The 24,409-nt window shown below is 48.4% G+C and overlaps 2 protein-coding genes across 2 annotated transcripts in view; one reads left to right on the top strand and one right to left on the bottom strand.

Moving 5' to 3' along the window:
- Nucleotides 1-704: 704 nt before the first annotated feature.
- Nucleotides 705-4,873, top strand: Rasl11b (RAS like family 11 member B). The gene is made up of 4 exons (XM_031342728.1): nt 705-998; nt 1,541-1,597; nt 2,644-2,720; nt 3,477-4,873. Exons 1-4 carry the CDS (start codon nt 860-862, stop codon nt 3,945-3,947), a joined length of 744 nt encoding a protein of 247 aa, XP_031198588.1. The 5' UTR covers nt 705-859; the 3' UTR covers nt 3,948-4,873.
- Nucleotides 4,874-10,383: 5,510 nt separating this feature from the next.
- Scfd2 (sec1 family domain containing 2) overlaps nt 10,384-24,409 on the bottom strand; it is a 314,253-nt gene continuing 300,227 nt past the window's right edge. The window contains exons 8-9 of the mRNA XM_031342730.1: nt 18,813-18,932; nt 10,384-11,844 (exon numbers count right to left, since the gene is read on the bottom strand). Of these exons, the coding sequence (XP_031198590.1) occupies nt 11,752-11,844; nt 18,813-18,932 (213 nt within the window). The 3' untranslated portion in view covers nt 10,384-11,751. The remainder of the gene's footprint in view (nt 11,845-18,812; nt 18,933-24,409) is intronic.

The following is a 24,409-nucleotide window of genomic DNA, read 5'->3' on the forward strand; positions in this document are numbered from 1 at the left end:
GGTGCCTTTGTTTACGAATACAATGATGGGGGAAAATGTATAATCTAGTATAATACCTTGAATGTAGCCAAGTCAGTGCTTGGTGTCTCCAGCGCACGAGCAGAGCACAGGACAGGGCCAAACAGGGCTGTGACCTTAGGCCTGTGGGGTTCCCAGCGTTCCTTGGGATCAGAGGTGGAGAAGCCAGTTGGATGTAAGAGGTGATTAGAGAGGTGAGGGCACCTGGGACCCAATAATTCAGAGAATACCTAGGGTCTGACCTACGGAGGCCGAGCGGCGAGGTAGGCAGACAAGGGTGGGTGTCTCTAAACCCACCGCGGATCTGAGACCCCGTGGACGTGACAGGTCTCCTACGAAGGCAAGGACAGATTCCCCCCATGTGGACCTGAGACCCAGCAGACACGGACAGATTCCCCCACGCGGATCTGAGACCCCGTGACCCCGCAGCCACCGGTGCGGCCGCGTGCTAGCGCAGCGGGAGCCGGCTGGATCCCGCACGTTGTCACCCTCGCGCCAGCCGCCCTGTTTTTCTCGGATCTCACGGGGCCCCGCACTCGCTCTCAGCTCCAGTGGGGGCGCAGCCTGGTTGTGCAGACCGTGGGCGGGGCCTCGAGCGGGGCGTCCGGGGATTGGCTGCTGGGGTGGAGGCGGGGCCTCGGCTAGAGAAAATCCGCGCCCGGGCGGCTGAGATCCCAGCCGCGAACCGGAACCGCGGAGCCTGTGGTCTCGTCGCTCTCTCCTGTTCTTTTCAGTCTCTGCCCGCGCTGCGTCCGACCGGGTACCCCCCTGTCCTTGCAGTGCGAGCCGTCTCCTGTCTTGACTTTCCTCCCCGTTCCGTGCAGCCCCGGCGGTAGCTGCGATGCGCCTCATCCAGAACATGTGTACCATCGCAGAGTACCCCGCCCCGGGCAGCACCGCTGCCGACTGCTGCCTGGGGGCTGCGGGCCGCCGGCTCGTCAAGATCGCCGTGGTGGGGGCCAGCGGTGTGGGCAAGACCGGTGAGTCCGAGCGAGGAACCCGCTTGGTCGAGGGGCGGGACGTGGGAGACCCCCTGCCTGGGCTGGAGAGGCGAGAGGTGGGCGTTGCAAGTGGGATCCTCCGCCCCTTCATGCCCCTGCTTCGACAGAAGAGGGTCACTGGGGCCCAGAGCGGCCCGCTCACTTTTGGGCCAGAGTAGAACTTTGGGGCTTTGAGCTTTTGACAGGATCTGGGGCGGAATGGGGAGTTAGTGACTGCAACTCGTCTTGGAGTTCCGTAAGGTTAGGAAGAAGTTCGCCTTGTTGGAAGGCTTAGGTGTGGCTCAGCTGGGCTCCGCGGAGGGGCTGGGCCTCAAGACCCTTCCCGCTGGCAGAGCCGTAATTCACTCGGCTTCTACCTCCTCGTGTCTGGCAGAGAGGGTCAAGGAGCTACAGGATAGGAATTTCCCTCAGTGGCCGGCTGTGACTTTCTTTGGAAGAGTTGTTTTCCAGGTGGGGGTGGGGCGGAGACCCGCCTCACTTAGTGGGTTAACGATCAGTCTGTTTTCTTTTCTGAATTGCAGCTTTGGTGGTCCGGTTCCTCACCAAACGATTCATCGGGGACTACGAACGAAATGCAGGTGAGGAAACGGACTGAGACAAAGCCCTTATTTCTCAGTACCTTCAAGGACACTTCCTTCAGCGTGACAGTGTTTAGCATCAGGATTCTGCCACTTCCAATTCTGCGCGCCCCCTCCCCCCCTCCCCAGCTGCCATCTGGCCTCATTCCATTCCTGGCCCATTCATCATTTTATCAAGTGCCCAAAAGTATTCCCTGTGGTATGTTTTAACTATAGGGACCCCAGTTGGAAGCACCCTTTGTACTCCAAGGCCTTTTTCTTTAAAACCTGCCTGTAAAAGTCATAAAAAAAAAATACCCAACCAAACAAAAAACCCAGCCGCGCGCGAGCTCCTCCCCCACCCTCTCCCTCTGCTGACTGCCTTTCAGGGGCGACCTTTCAAAGCAAAGGCCAGAGCAGGACAGTTGTAAGCCTGAAGTCCTTTTCCTCAACAAAGGCAAATAACTAGCTGCTATGATTCTAGCGGGGAGAGCAAATTGCTTAAATAAGTAGACTGTATGAAGTACCTTTTGGGGATTAGTGAAATGAGCCATATAAGCCGTCCCAAGATAAGACATGGTGGCCTTCTGCTTTGATATAGAACTGGTAGGAATCATGGCACCTGTTCATGTTAGGGATGCTAACTGTGCATTTACTAGCCATGTTTGCCTATGAAGATATTATATCCATTGGGCGAAATATAACTGCTGAGAGAATAATATGGTAAAGTAAAAACAAACCCTGCATATACTGAGCCAGAAACTCTTCTCCAAGGACGTACTCTAAATATGGAAACTTAGTTTAAAATTAGACCAGCAAGTTTCTAAAAACCCACAAACTTTGACCTACTTTTGATAAATCTGCTAGCAGGGGCTTAAGACTGCACTTGGCCTTTAAACAAGATCTGAATTTAGTGCATTAAATAGAAGTGCGTTACATCCTTTTCTTTTTCTTGTGTGTATTGGTGCAAGTTGTGGTACATTAAAAACAAACAGAATACCAAACCATAATGTTTCACGGGGCTGCACATGAAAGAGGAACATAATCTCCTTTCTTTGTCTTCATAGGTAATCTCTACACAAGACAAGTTCACATAGAAGGAGAAACCCTGGCCATTCAGGTCCAGGACACTCCGGGCATCCAGGTGAGAAGCTAACTGGGCCAAAGCAGACACTGGTGGCTCTGGCTTTGCTCACTTGTTCTTAAGTTGAAGGGACACGAGCTGTGGGGAGTCAGGTCTAGACTTTCTTTACTTGTGGTTTGACAGTTAAATTGTACCTGGCCACAGGTCAGCCTTGGCTCCGTTCAGTTTGGGGAACTGGGCGAAGGAGGGGAGCCCCTCCTGTAGGAGGGGTCACGAGAGCAGGGGGAACCAAACCAACCCGTGGAATTGGCAGTATTTCCTTCCTTTGGTTTTTATTTATGTGCCTTTGGCATCAAACCCCAAATATTCAGGTCCAGTCTCCAACACCCGGAATCACTTTTATGTTGTGGAAAGTTTCTCTGTAGACAAAAGAGCTCTGCTAGGATTTTTTTTCCCTTCCCCGTCCAGAACTGGGCAGTTATCCAGGTTTAAATGCTTCCAGCTCCTATCTTCCCCAGACTTACTGTCTAGCCAGTTAATTTCCCATTTTGTGCAACTACAAAGTCGCTCTGCGTGGAGTTCTCTGCAGGTCCATTTTCCACTTGAGTGTGGTGAGCTGCCCTGTTATTTATTCCCCCGGAGCAGCTGGATCAACATATTGTTAAGAAAGCCGAAGTGTGTAGGGATAGAACTTGTTTATGACCGACCTGTAACTCACCGTAGCTGTGAAGGGTTCTTTTGAATTGAGGATGTGTGGGAGCTGGAGCTCTAGTGCCCACTGCTCACTCACCTTGCTCTCCTCCCCCTTCTCCCCAGGTGCACGAGAACGGCTTGAGCTTCAGTGAGCAGTTGAATCGCTGCATTCGCTGGGCCGATGCCGTCGTCCTCGTTTTCTCCATCACAGACCACAAGAGCTACGAACTCATTAGCCAGCTCCACCAGCATGTGCAACAGCTTCACCCTGGCACTCGGCTGCCTGTGGTGGTAGTGGCCAACAAAGCTGACCTCTTACACGTCAAGCAGGTTGACCCTCAGCTTGGCCTGCAACTGGCCAGCATGCTCGGCTGCTCCTTCTATGAAGTATCCGTCAGTGAAAATTACAACGATGTCTACAATGCTTTCCATGTCCTGTGCAAAGAGGTGAACCCCAAACAGCAGCCCAGCGGCACCCCCGAGAAACGCAGAACCTCCCTCATCCCCAGACCCAAGTCGCCCAACATGCAAGACCTGAAGAGGAGGTTTAAGCAAGCTCTGTCTGCCAAAGTGAGGACTGTCACGTCTGTCTGAGGTGTGACTCCTGGAGGGGGTTTGGTCTTCTGGGCAGAGGGCCCAAGGTTCTTCTGAGATGGGACCATTGCAGGCTGATGGCAGTTACGGTTCCAGAAAGAGCAGCGGCAGAGGGGCCTGAGGGGCCTTTGGAATTCTACAACAAAGGAAGTGAGGGCAGATGGACGAATATGAGACTGATCTGCTTAGTCCTCTGAGTGGGGATGGAGCATGCTTTTGTTCCTCACTGTCTTATAAGTGATGGTCAGGTGCACCAAAAACGTGAATGTGGATTGGGGTGGGGAGGGGAACACAGAGGACACTCACGGGCTTTCGCTTCCTCCTTCACTGTTTTCTCCCCAAGGGGAGGGTTTGTTTTTCTCAGTGACTCCAACATGTTCTCTTTACAGGATACCTTTCTGACTTGAAGGATATCCAGGTTTCTTTAAGAACAAGGAGGGACTCTCTCCACCCTATAAAGGTCAAGTTTTAGATCAAAATATTCCGTGTACAGACACCTGTGAGCTGTGGTCTGTAGGAAGGTGCTGGATCTCCTGACACAGGCTGGGCACCGGGGTTGAGTAGGTATGAAAAAACTCACCCTGGGCTGCCCAACGTGATGATGTATAGTTGTGTGTGTGTGTGTGTGTGTGTGGTTTTTTATTTTTTCTTTAAACTGTGGCATCAGGTATAGAAAAAAGTGTTAATTGATGGTGGTGTGGTTTGTGTAAATGACCCATGGCAATGACGTTGGGTTGCCTCCCGGGCCTGGCTGAGTCGTGGCTATGGGTGACTGAGATACTGAGATGCTGTCTTCAAGAGTGACCAGATGCTGGGCGACCTGCCCAATCCCCTACACAGATGCACTTTAAGAAGCCGTTTATGCTTTGGCTCAAACTGTAATTAATTTATTTTATGTACAATAAATCTCTCATTTGATAAGAGCAGACATCTGACTGGGTCTTTATTGAAATGTTTACCTTCTGTCCTCCAGGGAGCTTTTTAGAATCCTGTGTCTATTGAGCGAGTTGAGTCAGGGAAAATGCCTTCCAGGAGTCAATCTCTTATGTCTCGCAACATGTGATCAGTGAGGTACATTTTATTATCCACATTTTACACGGTACATAAAAACATCCTTGCAGAACAAACTCAATAACATGAAGCCTACAACCAGCAAACACTGTTGCTTGTAATTTGGCCTCACTGTTCCTGAGATGTACATCTCAGTGGGTGTACATCTGTGTGCACATCCCAGCCAAGCTGCCGAGGGGATGAACGTCCCTCCACAGAAGCAGTGCTACTTCATACATGATGCACTTAGTGAAGCTTTTGGGGGCATGCTATGTCTGCAGGCTTCACTTTATTCTCCTAGTGGGAGCTTACAGCCATTGGTCTGAAGCTATTCGGGGGCTGTTCCCATGACACTACTGTCCCACATGTGTGCCACAGCTGGCAGGCCTCTCTTTTGCTGCCACCGGGGCCTGGAAGGCATCTGCCCACAAATTCAGTTGTGTCTCCATCTCTGTGGGTAGGGCATCATCCTTCCATTTGGGCAGCACCTTCCAGACTGTTCTTGGTTAGTTCTCCAGATAACCCCGGGCGGTGGGGTAGGGAAGGGCTAACACGATTTCACAAATAAAGGAGGGTTGAGGTTTCCAGGGATGTCCTCAAGCTTAGGTAAAGAAACTCAGTGGGTGTCTTGAAGAGTCAGGGTTAGTTCTTCATCATGCCTCATCTATAAGATGCATCTATCTATCTATCACCCTGCTGTATGGGTAAGGCAATGGGCTGTGCTGGGAGTCTGTGGTGATAGGGCTGGGCTATGTAAGCTCATTTTCCCAGGGGACCATCTGACTGCTCTTAAGGCAGTGACATTCTGACAGTTGTGCTTCCTTATACATAGGACTTGGGTTTTTTGTTTTTTGTTTTTTTAAAACCTCTTCAAAGCTAACCTAACCTCACTCCTGAGGAGGATGTGTGTTGGCAGCAGGTGCCTATAAACAATGAAGACAGTACAAGGGCAGAGACAGGTATCTCTACTTCTCCCACTCGGCTTGTCTTCCTCCTGTGTGGCTGTTAGCAATGCACAATGAGCGAGCAGCTCACTGCCCCTCAGCTCACCCGTGTTCTGCAATGGAAGACAAGAAGCTCTAGAGAGGGTAGATTTTTGTAGCACAAAAGGAACTAGACTTCTATTTCTTACTGCCCTCTGACTCCTCTTCCCCACCACACAACTACAAGCATCTCTGTAGGCCTCTGGCCAGTCTCTGCAGCCTGGGGAGTGTGCCTTGGGACTTCTCATCTCCTGCCCTTGGCACGAATGACTGCCTCTCACCTCCTGACCTCTGGAGACTCAGCCTTTCACTTTACCTAGGCAGGTCTTTCTGCTCTAGAAGGATGAAGTGGAGAGAAGGAAGAGGGAGTCATCTCTGGGAATCTGTGGTGGGAACTCCCCATGCCTAATCTAGGCCACCGTCTTGGATGGGATTGACTATTGGTAATTCTAGAACAACTGTGTTCTCAGCATAAGCTTAGCATAGTGTTTCATTAATCTCATCTGTCTCAACACTAGCATCTCTCCACTTACCCTGTCCCACTTGATGTCTACAAACTCTGGCCTGAGAAACAGTCTCCTCTGCTTCTAGGCAGGGGTATGTATGAGTCTGATGCAGAAAAGTGAAGAATGAGGCTTTATTGAGTATTTACAACACACAGATTTTACGTGCCCTCCTTTAATCTTTGGGAGACTCCTGACAGAGGCTGTATCACTGCTATTTTAAGATGAGGAAGTCAAAGCCTTGAGATTATGCTAGCTTAAGGCCAGCCGGTAACAGCATCCTACTTCATTTACTGACTGTCTGGGTACCAGAAATAGATGTTGAAACAAGGACATTCTGAACACTAGCTCCATCGCCTCTCTTTAGTATCCTATACATGGAAGGAAGGAATTGGCTGGACTCTCAAGAAGCCAATCCTGGATCCTACTGATGCCAGAGTTTATGCCCTGTCCGTCCCACTTCCCTATCCCAGAGCCAGTAGCAGCTAAGGGCCTTCTCTGACCAACCTACCTCCCTGGCCCCACTAATCCAGCTTCCTCCACCTCCCTTCTGCTACTGGCTGGGTTACTGCGTGGCCCCAGGGCTCCTGGCAACCGGTCCACATCTGCTGTTGCCATTAGCCTGAGGCTGCTGGCTGCTTGGGCCTCCAGCCTCCTCTGTAATAAAGATGCCCAGGTTGGAAGGGCTGCCTCCCAGCCGGTCTGTCTCAGAGCCCAACCCACGTCTGTCTTGGTGTCTGGCTCTCTAGCTTCCTCCCAGCCTCAAATCAAAACCATTTGTAGTCCCGGGTTGGGCCTGGCCCAGATGAGTGGTGGCAGGGGATGGGTGGGAGGGAGGCTGTAAAGCTGCCTGCTTTCATCTACCAGCTCCAGAAGGTTTGCCTGTCCAGCGGCTCAGAACCCCAAGCTTTAGGGGCTATGGCTGTGTTTATAGAGAGCCCCTTATTTATCAAAAAAATGGGGGTGGTGAGATTTTAGCATTGATCTTTTACTCCAAGAGGGAAAAGATAAATCTGGGCAAGGGAACAGTTGTGGGCAGATCTCCACAATGGAGCAGTTGGCACACTACAGTCTTGCTTAGCAGAGTGGAGATGGCAGGCACCCAGCTGTGGAGAACTCCCAGAACCTCTGGGGAGGGTAACAGGCCAGCCGGGAGGCACTTGCCTGCTTACAATAAAGAACCCAGAGAGCTGGCTGGGTACTCCTCTGAAAGTCTAAAGAAAGGTTTCAGCAAGTTCTTATTGCCCTCATTATTCCTGAACTGGAGAAGAGAATGGGACTAGTGTTGTTAGTTCTAAGGCCACGCTCCTGCTCTTTCTGACATGGCCTGCAAGCCCTCTTACCATCTGGTTTTTGGAAGATCCTTTAAGAGCAGTGATGGAGCTTTTTGATGTTTCTTGGACAAGCCAACAGACAACATTTGTAATATTGGGTTATTTGTTGTTGAGATTCCATTTCTGGTAACCAGGGTAAGAAGAAACAATAGTGGTCTGGGGGTAGAGGGTGGGCAGGGTCAGGAATTCTTTGTTAGGGAAATACCACTGTAACTGTAGAGACCTTGACACAAACAGCTATCTGCATAGGGCCTGACCCTCTGTGTGGAGTACTTCCAAACACTGATTGCGCTCTATGTTTACAGGGACAGGACTCCGAAAGGAGCAAACCTCAGTTGCCACAAAGCATTTACCCAGCTCTCAACTGTGTATATAAAAAGTAGCTGCAGGGCCCTTGGCCGGAGACTGGTCTGTATATGCTTGCTTTGGCTTTGGCCAGCAGGATTTAGGCGGTAAATATACTCAGGTCTGAGAGACACTAGCGGTCAGCTCCTTAGCTGGACCTTTCATGTCACTTTCAGGTGGCTTCCATAAGGGGTTCAGGAGAGGTCGCTTTAAAACTCTTACACCTAGATACTGTGGAAACGGTAAATCAAGATGTCAACTCTGGAACATAAAACTGTTTTCTGGATGACATTAGTGATGACCTGCATAGGTATTCAACACTAGGAGTGATGATGCTTAGATATTGTTGTGCTTAGATAGGAAACATCTTCCAAAGGCTCATGGGTTGAGAATTTGGTCCTCAATGCAGTAGCACTCAGAGGAGGGGTCCTGGGGAGGAGGTAACTGGACCATGAGTGGTTTGAGTTCATCAATGGGTTAATCTATTGAGAAACTCCCTCCTACAACACTGAGATGTAGTGAGGACTTTGGAAGACTGGACTTTCCCTAAGAGTATGCACTTTCTCCCTGCTCCTAGATCCTCCACAAGTTACTGGCTGTCATGAGTCAAACGGGTCTTCCCCTTCCACATAGTCTTTATCATAGATCCTCTTCTGCCTCAGTACCGGTACAAAAACATCAGGCATAGAAACATCAGAGCCAAGTGCCTGTGAACGGAAATCCTCCAAGACTGTAGGCTAAAATCAGTTTTCCTCTTGCGAGCTGATTTTCTCAGATGTTTTGTCTCAGTGACAGAAAGCTGGCCAATAAGGGGGCATCGAGCAACATACCCTGAGCCATATTCTAAGTATTAAATATGTTGTCACTCTTTTGATTAGTACTACTATCCAGTATAGCATGGCCGACTGGCATCTAATTTCATGGTCAGCCAGGACCTGGACAAATGAACAACCAGATTTAGGAAGTGTGTTCCTTCTGGTTTGATGGCCTTGACAGAAGGAAGACTTGACTTCCTCTCCATTTTACTTCTTTGAAGGCATGCCTCTGACATCACTCTTCACTTACTCCCTTTGTCCTGCTGATGCTTTGTCACTCTGTGAGGTAACTGAAGGTGCCCTCAGGAGTAACATCCATACTTCCTAGAGCCATACGTGTACCAGCCATCCTATTAGTGCCCCCCAGGAAGGAGGCACCAGTATCATCTATTCTACAAATGTTAGTTCATGCTTGGATAACCATGGTGCTCTGAGAGGTGTAACTGGACATAAAGTCAGAGAGAGCCCTAGAGCCCTGACCCATGACTCTTTCACATGGGCAGGAGCCTTCTTAACACCTCCTTTCCCTCATCTAGAAAATGAGCACAAACCAGGAGAGGGCCCAAGGCTGGTACAGGCCAGTGCTCCACTGCCTGAGTTGTCCTCGTTCTCTTACTTGTCAATGGCCACTGGTGGGACCAAACCCAAGCTTGTATTTTGTTCCTGCTGTTTAATGTCAAGGACTGGGATCCTCTCTTGTTTCTCAGGTCTTCTTCAAACCAGACTCTGGTTATCACCAACTTCTAGCTTGCCTATCTCCAGAGTGTTGTATCACTTGACTGTCCAGTTGGCCCAGGTCTTTTAGCCAGCAGCCACAGATATGGGAAAAGAGTGATTATAAACTAAATTCCTCATACTTCTCCCAACTACCCTGATGCTAGCTATAGCCATACCTACTGCAGTGTTAGGACATTCTAGAATGCTAGCATAACAGGTCACTTTATCCTACTGTGGTAGTAGTAGATACTTCTGAATAGTCTATTACTAGGTATCTTTAATAGTTTATCTTGCCAAGATAAACTATTAAAAATCTATACACAAGTACATATTTGGTATAAAAAGCTGAAAGTGCAGAAGTAATGGGGGGTGTGACCCCTGCCCCCTAGCTTTCCACTTGATGTGTCTTCCAGAGGCAACCACTAGTTAAGAGTTTGGTTTTATGTTTTCAGACTTCTTTTGCATGTAGACATATGATATGCAACTTAACCCTGAGAAGAAATCCACAGGGGACCCAAGCATGAGGCAAAGCACAAGCTGCTATCCTGTAAGTGCCATGGAGCCAAGGTAGTGGCTGGCTTGTAACGAGCTGGGCTCAAACTTCTCAGGGTCTCTGGAATGCTCTCTGCACGTTCTTACCCAATATTTGATAATGGATGGTTGAATGAATATAGTATTGAGTCACATGGCAGGTTACTTTAAATTTCTTTATTTTAGGAAGTACTTATCTCTGCTTACATATAATTTGTTTTCGGCTAATTCCATTTTTTTCCCTTATTCAAATGTAAGACTTTTAAGACTTTTAAATTCGTGGGGTTTAAAAAAGAGCTGCCTTACAGTTTAGCACCATCAGAGAATCGGCAATGGCAGAGAGCGACTTGGGCATGAACACAAACATCTGGTCTCATAAAACTCAGCTTCAGCATCTGAAAATGATTCCAAGTTCAGTTTATTTTTTTCTTCTTCCCCAAAATGACAGCATTTAATAGAGAAGCAAAATGTATAGCTATGTCTTGGTTTACATTTTACTTCATCTTCCTGCTAAATCCACGCGAGAAACTGTTTTTTGGCTTTGTCCCGTTTCAGACATCCATTACTCATGCTGCGGACGACCACTGGCTACGCACTGATGTCTAAGCAGTTCTCTCCCTCTCTCTTTCTCCCTAGAGTTCTCATATAATTTCACTAGGTGCGTCTGGGTTTTTCTGCTCTGACCAAATATATATATATATAACCCCCCAGAAGAAAGCTTTCTATTTCAGTAGGGATTTGAAATCACCAAAGGCCATCTAGGTGTTGCGGTTACAACCTAGAGTCCCCAGGAGGAGGTCTCTTCTACACAGGCTTCCTCTGCGCAGGATGAAACTGTTGGTAGCAAAGACAGCTCTCCAGTCACCCGATTTGTCCCTCTCACTGCTGTTCCAAGTAGCAAGCTGCCCCAATCCTTAAACCAGCTGGAACAAAGTGGCCCTTTGGCACCCATGAGGTAATTTACCACACATGGAGGCCACCAGCCAGTGCTACCCAGGTCACCCCACCCCTCCCTGTCTTTCAGAAATGTTTTGGAGTCAGAGAGAAACTAAGACTCAGGTATGTCTGTGACATCCCTGCCTCACTCCCATAATTCCAAGGAAAATGAGGCCTTCCTCAGGCTGGGAACTCTAAGTACACTGCACTTTTCCTGGCTAACTTCACCACAATGCTCATGTCTGCCACCACTTGCCAGCAGGCTTTATTTACCTAGAGCTAGAACTTTCAGAGATCTTTGGCAAGAGTACAATAAGTGGCTAAGGGTAAATGAAAGTGACGGCTGGTGAGGTCAGCTAACAGCAGCTTGACACCTTTAAAAGAACAAGAGCACAAGTCTTTATTTTGATTTTGAAGAACCGGAGCAGCCCTAATGAACCGCCTTCCACATGGTTATGAGGACCTTGCTGGGAGAATTAAGTCATACCTATAATTAGTAATGGGGACACTGCCTTTGGAGGCATATCTGGAGTGGTGACCGATGGGTACTGGTATTCCCAGCTCAAACAGGTCTTATCTTCTCTCAGATGTCAGAAGCCAAGGTCTGGGTGTAGCCGGTTGGTTGCAAAGAGCAGCTCAGGAATGTTAAGTGGCTTCAGGAGTCTTGTGGACAGCACCATCACCTATGACAGGAAGGGCAAGCACAGGACAGTGAGGGAAGTCAGTTACCAGACATTAAGAAAGGTCTCAGAGGGAGGCAAGGCATGAGCAGTGTGGAGGAAAGCAGACAGGATTCAGGGTCCCTCATCTATGACCTGGGTTCTAAGTGAAGCTCATGCTTGTTCACCTAGTCCATGGGCCTTTGGGTCCATCTGGCTGACTCTGGGCAACTCTTCCCACAGCCTGAACTTCAGTGTGAGGCTGATTTCCCTCTAGAACACCAAGAGAGCTTGTTCTAGGACTTGCCTGGGTACATGCTATGCTTTGTAAGGGCCAGGTAAGGGTTTGCCCAAGCAGGCACTAGGCATCTCTTGCTAACCAAGTGCCTATGGGAAATCAGGGAGGTGTGTTCCAGGGAGGAATTCCATAGGCCAGCATCACAGTATGGCATGACTGGGCTTCACTGGGCCGTGCTACGCTGGACAGGTGCAGGGAGGACGCCTCCCTGTCCTCTTGCCTACCCCCACAGTTATCCCAGGTGTAATGAAATCAGTGAAGTAATCAACTCCAAATTCAACTGGCTCATTGGTGCAAATCAGAGGCCACATTCCAACTCAAGGCTGCACAGGGCAGGGTCACGGTCAAGGAGGGAGAAGCAAAGAAACACTTTAGAATTTCAATTTTTTTTTGTTGTTGTTGAAAATAACTTTTTAACAACCTGGTTGAAGAGTTCCCTCTTCTTCAAGAGCAGTGCCTTTAAAACACTTATTCTGGAAAAGAGCTATCAAGAAACACATGGCTAATGCCAGCGAAGCCATATTTTTGGATGGTTAAAAAAAATGTACTGAAATCCGTTCTTCTCATTTCCCTTGAAATCTATGCAGAGTTGGTTTGAGGGTAGTGATGAATACAGTGTCTCCTTGCCACCCGAGCATGTGGGTTCAACATGTATGCTGCACCAAACCAAGTAGGTGGTGTCAATGATGGCTTCCAGGCCAGAGCTGCCGGCCATGGCTGGGGAGACCTCAGCTCCACTGCTGGCTGCTGGATTTCCTCTAGAATTTTCCTTGGAGCTTCACCCTCCCACCTCATCAGTCCCAGAAAAAGAGAACAGTGAGCTTGCTGCAGTGTCACCAGGATTATGTAAGTTCCCCTTCTGAGAGCCCAGGAAGTGTTCACTCCTGTAGGCCACTGCTTCACTGTGATTTGGGGATAGGCTTACAGACCTCCTTTAGAGTCATTTAGAAGCACAGAATTTTCTAGAGAAACACATATAGATTTACAGACTTCCAGAGATCCATAAGCTACATGTATATGTGTTTACACACACACACACACACACACACACACACACACAGAGTTTGCTCAGCCTCTGGATGCAGACTCCTATGAAGCAGAAGAGACCAATAATGGCAAATACACTCAAGATTCTCCTCCATCACCATGACTTTCCAGTCCCTGCCAGACCGCATGGTCCTCAGACGCGATGTAAAGTTAGTGGATGCCTCTCCAGCTGAGGTAAGGACAGAGTCTGTCTCCAAAGAAGCTTACATCTTGGTGTCAGGTTTGAAAAACTTGGTGGGATTGTGCCGGTTACAGAGCCAGCTGATGTCAACACCAAGAGCAGCAAATGCAGCCCAAGAAATCTTTCCCACTCAGGTCCTACACTAGGCTCCCAGCCACGGCTGACAGATCACTTGTCTCTGAGTGAGGCTCCTCTGATCTAAACAAGAAGGCCCATGACATGACGGCTCCCTCAGTCCACAGCTGAGGGTGTCTGGGGCCTACTCTGGATCAGGTAGAAACAAACACTAGGAAACAGAGGCAGTTTATGAAGTAGGCTAGAGGGCCTGTGAGGGAGGGAGAAAGAGTCCAAGGAATTCTTCTAGAAAGCTGTGAGAAAGAGCAGAGGTGAGACATGTCCAGCTTGAGCTGGACCCCAGCTATGGCTGCTTACCCTGGAGCCATTGCTTCATCGCTCCAAGTCCCACTTTGCTCATCTTTAAGGCATGACTAACACCATCTGCCCCATGACCACTATGAGGAATATCGAGCACAAGGCATGCTTCAGAGAGGCTTCTGGTGGTGGCTGTTGTCATTCGCTCCCTCTGCTGTGTCCCTCCTTGCAGCTCACTGCTGTCCTTATGTGATGAAGGGCAGGTGACATTGGCAGACTGCTTTCCATGCACACGTCTGTTACTCATAGGCTTGCAATCCCTGCTCCCCTCTCACCGCTATTAGATAAGCCCAGCCCCCAGGACAACATTCCAGGCCGGTGGAGTCTGCTTCCTGCTGGGTTCTCAACAGCTCTTTCCTCCACAGCCCTTTATGGTCAGTCCCATGTGTCAGCTAACCTCAGGTATCTGTAGCTCTTTAGGACATTCCTTTTTGGGCAGAATTCCTCTACTCTCTCTGTGGCCTTTCCAGCTAAGATGTCTCCGCCTCCAGCAAGCTTTCCTGGACTACCCCTCCTGGCCTCCAGCCTGACTGTGTCTCGTAGCTATTTGTCTTCCTGCATTTCCCACTGTTCCTTTAGCACAGTGTCTGCTACAGAGCAGGGACTCACTGCTACAGCTAGAGCAGGGACTCACTGCTACAGCTACAGCAGTGAGTTCATAAACAACTGAGCAAAAGAACTGAACAGGCAGAAGAGACACACAGTGCAGGAGGGGAGGGCTTCAGTGCTGGACGGGAGGAAGCTTTCCATTTAGGAAGCCCTCAGTAGGCTTTAGTCAGATGACAGTGTCCATTTACTTTGTATCAGTTTAGTGAAACCTACTGTCTGAGGCTGCTGTTTAAGGCATGATCCCCATCATACTGAAATCTATCAGGTTTCCATCCGTTGTCAGATCTCCTGGAACTGGAGATACAGATGGTGGTGAGCTACCATGGGGGTGCTGGGTATTGCATCTGAGTTCAAGAGTAGCGAGTGCCGAGTCATCTTCCCAGCCAGGTCCCTATTGTGCCTCGTTCATCTGTTATCTACTTACAGCCCTGGTCCCTATTGTGTCTTGTTCATCTGCTATCTACTTACAGCCCTGGCATTTTGGACAAGAAGACTGCTTTAGATTATTTTAATTTTTTTTTAAAGTTAATCCAAACAAGACCATATCTGCATTATTTGGCTAAAATAATCATTCTAAAACTTGGATCCAAATGGGAGAAAAAAGCTGAGGAGAGCTTGACTCTGGCCTAACAGCCAGCGTGGGGGCTGATTTAACACTGGAGAATACCTTCCGGAGAGCTGGCTAGCCTGTCTCAGAGATCCGGGGAGCAGACTCAGACTCCAAGGGCTCCTTTCTCTGCACCTTCTGGTCCTCCTTCACCTCGGAGCACTTTCCTTTCTCTGCTCTCCTTGCATGTCACTCTTCTGTTGGCTGCGGTTGCTTTTCCTGCTGCTCAGCTCAGGCCTGGCATCATTCAAGTTTAAACAGACTTTAACCCTGACTCCTCAGTTCCCGACTACCTCATGTCTACCTGTCACCTGCCACATGTGACACTCAGAAATGAGGACGCGAGGTGCAGCCTAGGACATCCCCCACCTGCACTGTGCACTGCCACTGACCAGAACACTTCCCACAAGAACCACCTGCTGCAAAGTGTAGTTGGATCTGACAGTCTAACAAGAAATGACATTTAGCAGAGAGGGATCATGAGTCTATGAAGACCCTGAGTCACAGCAGAGCTACAGGTAACTGTGGTTTAGGTGTGAGCAAGTGGCTAGTGGTGGAGGCTCTACCATGGACTGTCTGCAGACAGAGCTTATTGGCAGGCTGGCTGACACTGAGATGGCCTGGAGCAGCTTAGCGTCCCCAGAGCCAAGGCGCTAAGTCCCTCCTGCAGCCCTCCACTTGGCATGCTCTGCACTTGGTTGGGGAGGCCCAGCCCTTGGAGGCCCGCTGGCTGGCCTTCATCTCACCAGTCACACTGATTTGCAGGTGCCAGCGTTTCTCCATTCTATTTCTGCTGAATTTGGAGGTAGTGGTTAATAGCTAGGATCTGGACAACAGGGCCTTCTGATTTCTAATACCGAGAATCAAAAAGGTCAGATAGTATTCTCTTCTTTCTCTTTCTTCTAAACCCAATCTACCTCCCTCCCCCAAATGATCACACAGCACAGGTTAGTCATCAACAGCAATGGTTTTTGCACACATGTATTGGAAGTGCAATCTGAACCTGCTTGTCTACTTGCTACATTGGACACATTCACCCCCTAGACCCAAAACATAAAATGCTCATGTGGTTAATCCAGGGAGACAGCTATTCTTTCTGGAAGACCTGTGACCCATTTGGTCCCAGATGTCAGTGCTGGTCGTCAGCTCTCCTGCAGAGCTTGCACCACGAGAGTCCATCACCTTTGTGCTTCATCCCTTCTGGTTTGGGGTTTCTGTTAATGTTGCAGATTTCAAGCTTCTTGGGGTTCCCCATCAATTTTACAATGATGTGGAACAGGCTGTGTTATCCTGAATATCCCAAAATGTATATAGAAGTGTGTATGGCCAGACTTCTGGATCTATCCATCCATCTATCTGTCTATCTATCTATCTATCTATCTATCTATCTATCTATCTATCTATCTATCTATCTATCTATCTATGTATGTATGTATCTATCTATCTATCTATCTCTGTATCTATCTACCTATGTATGTATGTATGTATGTATGTATGTATGTATCCATCCATCTATCCATCCATCCATCTATCAACATTCTGCTTCAGAAGTGTGGAAGGGCATAGAAGTAGCATCTACACCCATCCGTGAGAGCAGCAGAGAGCTAGGCAGCTTGTATGTTTGGCCTTTCTTTCTTTTCCTGACCTGGCTGATTTCTGTGAGGATACCTCTCACAACCACAATCTTCTGTGGCCTCATGGCCACCACTCAGCAGCAACAGAGTTCAGCTGGCTGAAGCATCTGGCCTCAGGGCCATGCCATAGAGCACAGTGAGAAGACGAGGCTGGCACCCAGCACAAGTGCTCTGAGGAAAGGAATGTAAGAATAGTCTTAGCTGTGCCTATTTGCAGTTGGTTGGAAGGGCAGAAGAGAGGCTTTTGTTGTATGGATGGGCACTGCTCACTCATGGTTAGGCCAGCTGTGCCTTTGACAGCCTAGGTATGTAACGTCTATGGCATCTTCTCTTCCACTGGTGTTCACATACTCACTCCCAACAGCAGTATGAGCATAGGCAGAGAAGGGAACTGATGCACACACGATTCTGGGAGCAGCTCAGCAGCAAGGCCTGACTTCCAGGGTGCTTCTAACATCCGGAGACTCAGCTTTCTATTAGCTGCTGGCTAGGGCAGCTACCTGCCAGGTGGAAGGAAGGGCTGTGGTCCTCAGGGAATGTCACCCCAGCAGCACCCAGGCAATCTCCCCACTCTCTCTAGCTTGGGGACCAAAGGGCCTGTGATGATTAGCCATTCCTGCTTTTCCCTGTTGCTGTGAGGATCCTCTTAGGGCCTGCTAATGCCTCAGGGAGTTTTTGCACAAAGGACAAGGAGTGGTCAAGCCTGTCCCCTAAGCCTTCAATACTCTGAGATGCTCAGTCTATGGATGAGTGGGTAGAGGGTCAGGTTGGCAAAGCCACTGCCGATTCTGGCCTCTGCTACCATACTGTCACCGGAGTTTGAAAGCTTCTGCACTCTATCCTTTTAGAGACAGGATTACAGTATCTGGCTGGCTGTTTCAATGCACAAGTGTTCTAAAGAGTTAGAAGTGTGGTTCCTGTGTTAGAGATAATGAAAGGTGCTTACTTACTTGGAAAAAAAAAGTTTCACTAACAGAATCTTAATTCTGCTGGGAGGGGGGTTTACAAAATGAGGCTAGAATTATTAGTTTTCCAGAAACTTATCAGCTCTGACAATGATGGATGACAATTATAACAGAGAGGATCATAGAAAATGACTGCATTTTCCCAGATCTGAGCCTGCTCCCTAAATAGCTTCCCTTCCTAGCTGGGTGTCTTGATAGAGAGATCAGAGTTTCTGGATTTCACCAGTAGGCTTAGGAACTCAATGTCACAGACAGTTTCTATCAAATTCTCTTGGCATCAGTATATCCTTCCAAACACCAGGCTTATGGAGCTCCTGCCACATGCTCAGGCCTAGGCCCAGCCTTTGTCCTCAAGGAGCTCGTGTGTGGTGGAAGGGACTATGCTAACAAATACGGAGCAGCCAGCGAGTAGGCAAGGGCTTTACTGAATAACATGGATTTGGATGCCAGGAAAGACTCAGGAGGCATCTGGAGCAACGGGCAGGATGTCACAGAAAGAGAGAAGGCTGGCTGTGTAGAAACACAGAGCGAGGTAGAATCAGGAGGAAGCCACAATACCACCCAGATAGGCAGGACTGGGCTAGAATGCTAACTACCATTCCTGCCCAGCTGCTTTCTGTGCAGCTGTGTAGACAGTATTAGCCAGTGTCTTCAATGAGGTTTTGAACTTCTGATACCACTCTTGTCCCCCTGACTACCACAGGTAGGAAGAGATCCCTCGAGTCCCCCAGTGCTATAGTTTGGAAGTGTAATATCTCCACAGGCTCATGTAATTCAACACTTGGAGTTTTGGGAAGTTGTAGAAAATTTAGCAGGTGGGACTAGCTGGAGGACACAGGATGCTGGACATTGGAGGTTTGGAGGGTATAGCCTTGCCCTGCTGCTGGACTCACACTCTCATTACTTCCTGGTTAGCACCATTTACTGTGCAAACAACAGGGATCCCTTTGCTTGATGTGGGAATTCATCCAGTTATGATGAAGTCTGCAGTGGTAGGTCCTTAACCATAAGGGGAAAAAAAATACTCTCCAGGGAAGTGAGTGGACTTGGTCTGGCTAAGAGGATGACTTTAGGGGAGTGGTGAGAAGGAGAACATGATAGGGTGACAGGATGTGGGGAGAAGGAGCAGACAGAGAAGAGAGCAAGCTGGGAGAGGGACAACAAAGCCCTTCCCATCCTTCCCATTGCTGTTTGACTCTCCCATGACTCAGTCCAGTACCTGGGTTCCTGGCTTCAGAGATGCTACAAGGTCTTTGACCATTTTGGCTTCAGCAACTGTGATGCCTCCCACCACAAAGAGGATCAAGAGGGGATGGTCACTGGGATGGGGCCGGCTCACCTGCAAAACAGAACATCAGGTCAGATGGCAGCAATGGCCACTACTTTCTTCCTGCTGGTGGGACAGAGAACCTTGGAGCAATATTGATTTATTAGCAGCCAGATGTGCTGATGCCTTGTGATTCTGTTGGCTAAGATTGCACAGCATGGCACCTTAGTACATTCTTACATAAAGCTTTATCGAAAGGAGAACTAAGTGTGCTGGAGCCATTAAATGAGAGAGGGTCGAGCAACACCTTGTTGCTCGTCTTTGTTCAGGACTGAGAACACCTTTGTCCCTCTCTGTCCCACAGCTCTGCCTCAGCTGCCATTACGGCCATTTTTTTTTTTTTTTCTTTCTTGCATCTTCTCTACTCCACAGGAGCAGGCACATGTTTTTAGATTCCTGCTGTCTGCTGTGCTTGCCCTCTGTAAGTGCAGAATTGGTGTTCTATCACCATCTGTGGAACTAACCCAGTTGATTCTGGTGGTGGGATGGAGGTTTACACAAATATACAGCTATACAGATATACAGCTCATGCCCAGCATGATTCAGAACCAGACACTTCACCAAACTGACCATGGCCAAGGACCTACTCTGTGTTAATATATGCATTGACTACTAGACAGATTCCTTCTACACTGTTTTTTATGATTTTACCCACGAGACAAAGTATTATTATATACTAAAATGAGAAACTGACCTAGTGATGAAGACCTGAAGAGAACAAGGGAGGGCTGCTGAAGGCAGTCTGTGTCAGACAGCTGTCTTCCTGAGGAGTGAGCAGGACAGGCATGAGTCAAGCTCTGTACATAGGCAGTGGGCAGCAGTGTAGAGCAAGCAGCCCAGGACCCAGAGCACATGCCATTGCCCAGAAAAGTGCTGTCACCAAAGTCATAGGTGAGGTGAAGTCACCTAAATGCCTGGGATTTTTCCAGGTCCAGAGGAAGCTGTGTGGCCTATGGGCCTGGTGGGCCTCAGCAATGAGTGGGCTTTGTCCTAGGTCAGTGCTGTGACTTCCAGTTCCAAATGTCTGCATCATGCTGTCTTAAGCTGCATTTAGTCTCCTCTGCGAGCAGTGTCTTCACCTCCCCCTTGCTGCCCGTCTCTTATGCTTTCTTAAAAGCATTCCTAACCCAGGCCACCACCTCCTCCTCCTGTCCCACAGTAGCGTCTATCAAGCTCTTCCATCTTGATGTTGGCAAACAAGATCGCTGTTCCACCTTCTCTGACTCTGGAACATCTTGACCTTGGCATTTCTGGTGCTGAGCATAGTATCGCACACAGCGAGCTCGCAGTGTTATGTGGATAAGAGAACTAAGCCAGGCAGGTGAGATGACTTAATGGGTAAAGGTGCTTGCCACCCAATCCTGACAACCTGCGTTTGACCTCTGGAATCCACACAAAGGACTTCTATACACATGCTATGGCAAATGTTCCATCTTCATGCATTACAGCACACAACAACAACAACAACAATGAATTAAGTGTAAAATAGAGAGCAAGTGTATAGGACATGCAAGCTAACAGAAGACTCTGGATTCCTTTGTGACCTTAGAGACTTTAACAAATTATTTATTTTATTTTATTTTTTTTAAGGCAGGGTTTCCTGTGAAGCCCTGGCTGTCCTGGAGCTCACTGTATAGATTAGGCTGGCCTCAAACCTGCCTTTGCCCCCTGAACACTGGGACTAAAGACATACATCACTACCATGTGGCTTTATTTTTAAAATACTATTATCCTCCTTCCTTCTCCTTTTTCTAATCCACCCCATGCATGTATTCTTCCTGCTCTATCTCTATATCCATATTTATATCTATTCCTAAATACATGAATGTAACCTTCTCCATCCATATAATATTACTTGTATGTGTATGATTTCAGGGCTGTCCACTTGGTATTAGAAAATAAACTGGGAAACTTTTCCCCAGGGAAGACTTTCCCTCACTCTCAGGGGTCCTGAGCTGCCTATAGTTCTTTGCCCAACGAGATTTCTCCTCCATGTCAGCGTGTCTACTGGTGCCAGCCCTCCGCGTCAGCATTAGGCAGGCCCGCAGAGGAGACTTCATGGTATAGTCTCTGACATTCCTGACTTCTTGTTCCTTTGGCTCTTACCATTTTCCAAACCCCTCTTTCCTAGTGACCCCTGAACCTTAGGAGGAGGAGGAGGAGGAGGAGGAGGGGAAAGAGGAGAGGGAGAGGGGGAAGGGGAGGGGGAGGAGTTGTGTTATAGATGTATCCTTTGGGGCAGGGTGCTGCTTGGTCCCTTGTTCCCTGCATTTTGATGGGTTGTAGTTTTCTGTGATGGTCAGAGACTTCTCAGAACCACTCTCTCTAGCTTATGCATGGTTTTCTCTCTGAGTAACCTCCCAGCCTCACAAACAACTGCTGTTTCTCACTTAATCCTGGGACAGAAATACAACTGGCTCTGAAACTTTAGCATGGCACAGTATGTTCCTCAAGACATATGCTTTCCATAAGAGAGTTTGGAATCTGAAGCACATGCTGAGAATCTTGGAAGGATACAGTAGAAGATGAAAAGGGGGAGGAAAATGAAAGGCAGCAACAGCAAAGCAATTCCCTGGGGCTAAGGATAGGGGAGTGTGTGTGTGTGTGTGTGTGTGTGTGTGTGTGTGTGTGAGAAGTACAGGGGTTGGGGCTGGAGGTGGCTAAGGAGAGGGGGCAGGGCTGGGAGCTAAAGAGTGGGAGGGCTTGGGGGGCAGCCAAAGAGAAAGGGGGCAGGGCTTGGGGAAATGCTGGTCTAGGCACAAATACATGGGTCCAATTAATGCATGTTGGTGTTTGCTAGTTTGGTTTCGGTTTAGATTTGTGTGTTGATACCCGACTTTCTCTTCAGTGCATTTCAGGCCAGCAGGCTTCCTGGAAGTGGAGCCGTTCTCATCCCAATCCCAAATTCCTCATAAGCAGCCATACGTGACTGTGCCATGTCTGTGTGTTAAGTCTGCGGGTTGACAATCTGAAGATGAAAGCTTGACACAGCATGTCACTGCATACACAGGATGTAATAAAGCAGGCAGAGTCTCTGCTTTCTGTCCCTTGATGAGCCCTGGAGGGCTGGGATTAAAGATGTCAGCTCTGGTCAGGGAATGTGGCTTTCTCCCCACACTATACCCAGGATTTCAGTGCAGGTTCTGGGGCTTCTGCAGGTGTGGGCTCTGGGAGCATATGATGTCAAGGGGAGGATCCTGCTGCTTCCAGTGTCTGTGGCTCACTTATCCTCAGAATAGGTACAGTCAGGTTTCCCATTCTCCATTAGTGATCAGTGCTTTACAGAGGCAGTAAGAGAGGCTCAAGGCTTAGGAAGAGACCAGGCCTTGGAAAGACCTATGCTGACTCTGAAAATGGCCATCAGGAGTCACCAATATCATCACTACTGCCCCCAAACACTTCTTTACCCAGTCATCCATTCAGCAAATATTTATTGAGCAACTACTCTGGGAGGCACTGCGAAGGTACCATATGCAACCAATGCCCCTCTTATGAAAGCCAGTGACTCTTCCTGGTCCCCATTTCCGCAGCCCTATCTAGGTTCAGAGTCTCAGCTTTTCTCACCCTGGTTTCCCATCACTCAGTGCTGCCAGGACAAGTCTTACAGAACACAGAGGAATTTGTTATCTATTCCCAAACAACCCTCAATGGTACTGCTCTGGTCTGTGGTCTGTTGCTGTGATAAACACTGCACAAAACCAAATTGGGGAGAAAAGGGTTTATTTGGCTTCTGTGGTGGTTTGTATATGCTCGGCTCAGGGAGTGGCACTATTAGAAGGTGTGGCCCTGTTGGAGTAGGTGTGTCACTGTGGGCGTGGACTATAAGACTATAAGAGCCCTCATCCTAGCTGCCTAGAAGTCAGTCTTCCACTAGCAGCCTTCAGATGAAGATGTAGAACTCTCAGCTCCTCCTGCACCATGCCTGCCTGGAAGCTGCCATGCTTCCACCTCAATGATAATGGACTGAACCTCTGAACCTGTAAGCCAGTCCCAAATATATGTTGTCCTTTAGAGGACTTGGCTTGGTCATGGTTTCAGTTCACAGCAGTAAAACCCTAACTAAGACAGCTTAAGTCCTGATTGCAGCCCATCATTAAAGGAAGACAGGGCAGGAACTCAAACAGGAGTAGAGTCAGAAATCACAGGAAATGCTGTATACTGGTCTGTTTTCCATGGCTTTCTCATACAACCAGGACCATCTCCCTAGGTGTAGTAGCAGGTGCCTCCTGCACTGGGCTAGGGCCCTCACATAAAACATTACCAAGATGATGGGGACAATATTTCAACTGAGGTTCCTTTTTCCCAGGAGTCTCCAGTTTGTGACAATTTGACAGAAATGAACAAGCACGGGGAATTCTTTGTAAATGAACTAGCACAGGGAACACTTTGTTTTTGATAAAAGTTGGGGAAAAAATTTATATTTCTAACCCTGTTGACCTAGCTCCAGCTTCTGTGTATCCATCGTTGTATTCTCTTCCTCTCTACTGGCAACTTTCACCCAAGCCACCTGGAATGCCCATAAGCCCTCCATATAGCACACATCTCAGCCCTTTGTGCTGGCTCCTACTGTCCTGACAACATCTGTTATCCCAGGGCCCCACTGAGTTCTTTGTGCTCCTCCACCCACTCCTCACATCACAGCTATCTCTTCCTTGTAACACTCCTCAATGTACTCAGAGCCACATAAGGCAAGCTATGCTACCACAGGCAGGTGTCTATTACATTTAGGGCTCCCTTACCAACAACAGTCATTGCTCTCTGTCAGACATAGTATGAAGACTGCCACAGTCCAGGTTTTTGCTTTTGCTAAGTAATTATACCAAAGTCCACTTCAGTAGAACTCTTGGAATAGGTTTAGCTAATGTTAGATGTAAGTCAGACTCTACCTTGCAGTATGCACCATAATTTAGAAGAATTTAAACAATGGTTATAAATGGCTACAGAGAGCAGCCACAGACCAAGAAGCTCAAGGCTGACATATTTTCTTCTAATCGTAAATGCCATTAAGCCCAGTGGACTCCATCCAAGAGTGTCTCTCTCCAAATCTTGTTTTTCTTATGAGTAATAAGGAATGGGTCTAGATGGCCTCTAAGGTATGCTCAGCTCTCAGAGCTGAAGGGTCTGACGTCATCCCTCACATGAAGCCCAGCACTCCTTGCCTATCCCAGTGAAGCAGCCTTTGCACGGTGGTCATGTCTACAATCCAATCATCTGCCCTCAGCTCAGAATGGGCTGCTGACAGACATGCCATTATAGTATGACTTTGCTGTCCAAGCTGGTCATGGAATGAGAGCCTGAGCCCGACTCATCATTCCAAGACAGATGAGGCTCTGTGAACACTTGCTGGCTATCAAAGAGAACCGAAAGCTATGGTTGGACACTCACCCATGCATTTGCTAGTATTACTTGAGCACCTACAATATGCTCCTCTGTAGAGCACAGGGGCTCTCACCAACTGCTTGCTTCCCAGATGCCTTTCCTGGTTTTGG

Source organism: Mastomys coucha, unplaced genomic scaffold, assembly GCF_008632895.1.
Source record: "Mastomys coucha isolate ucsf_1 unplaced genomic scaffold, UCSF_Mcou_1 pScaffold22, whole genome shotgun sequence".
Classification (NCBI taxonomy): Eukaryota; Metazoa; Chordata; class Mammalia; order Rodentia; family Muridae; genus Mastomys; species Mastomys coucha.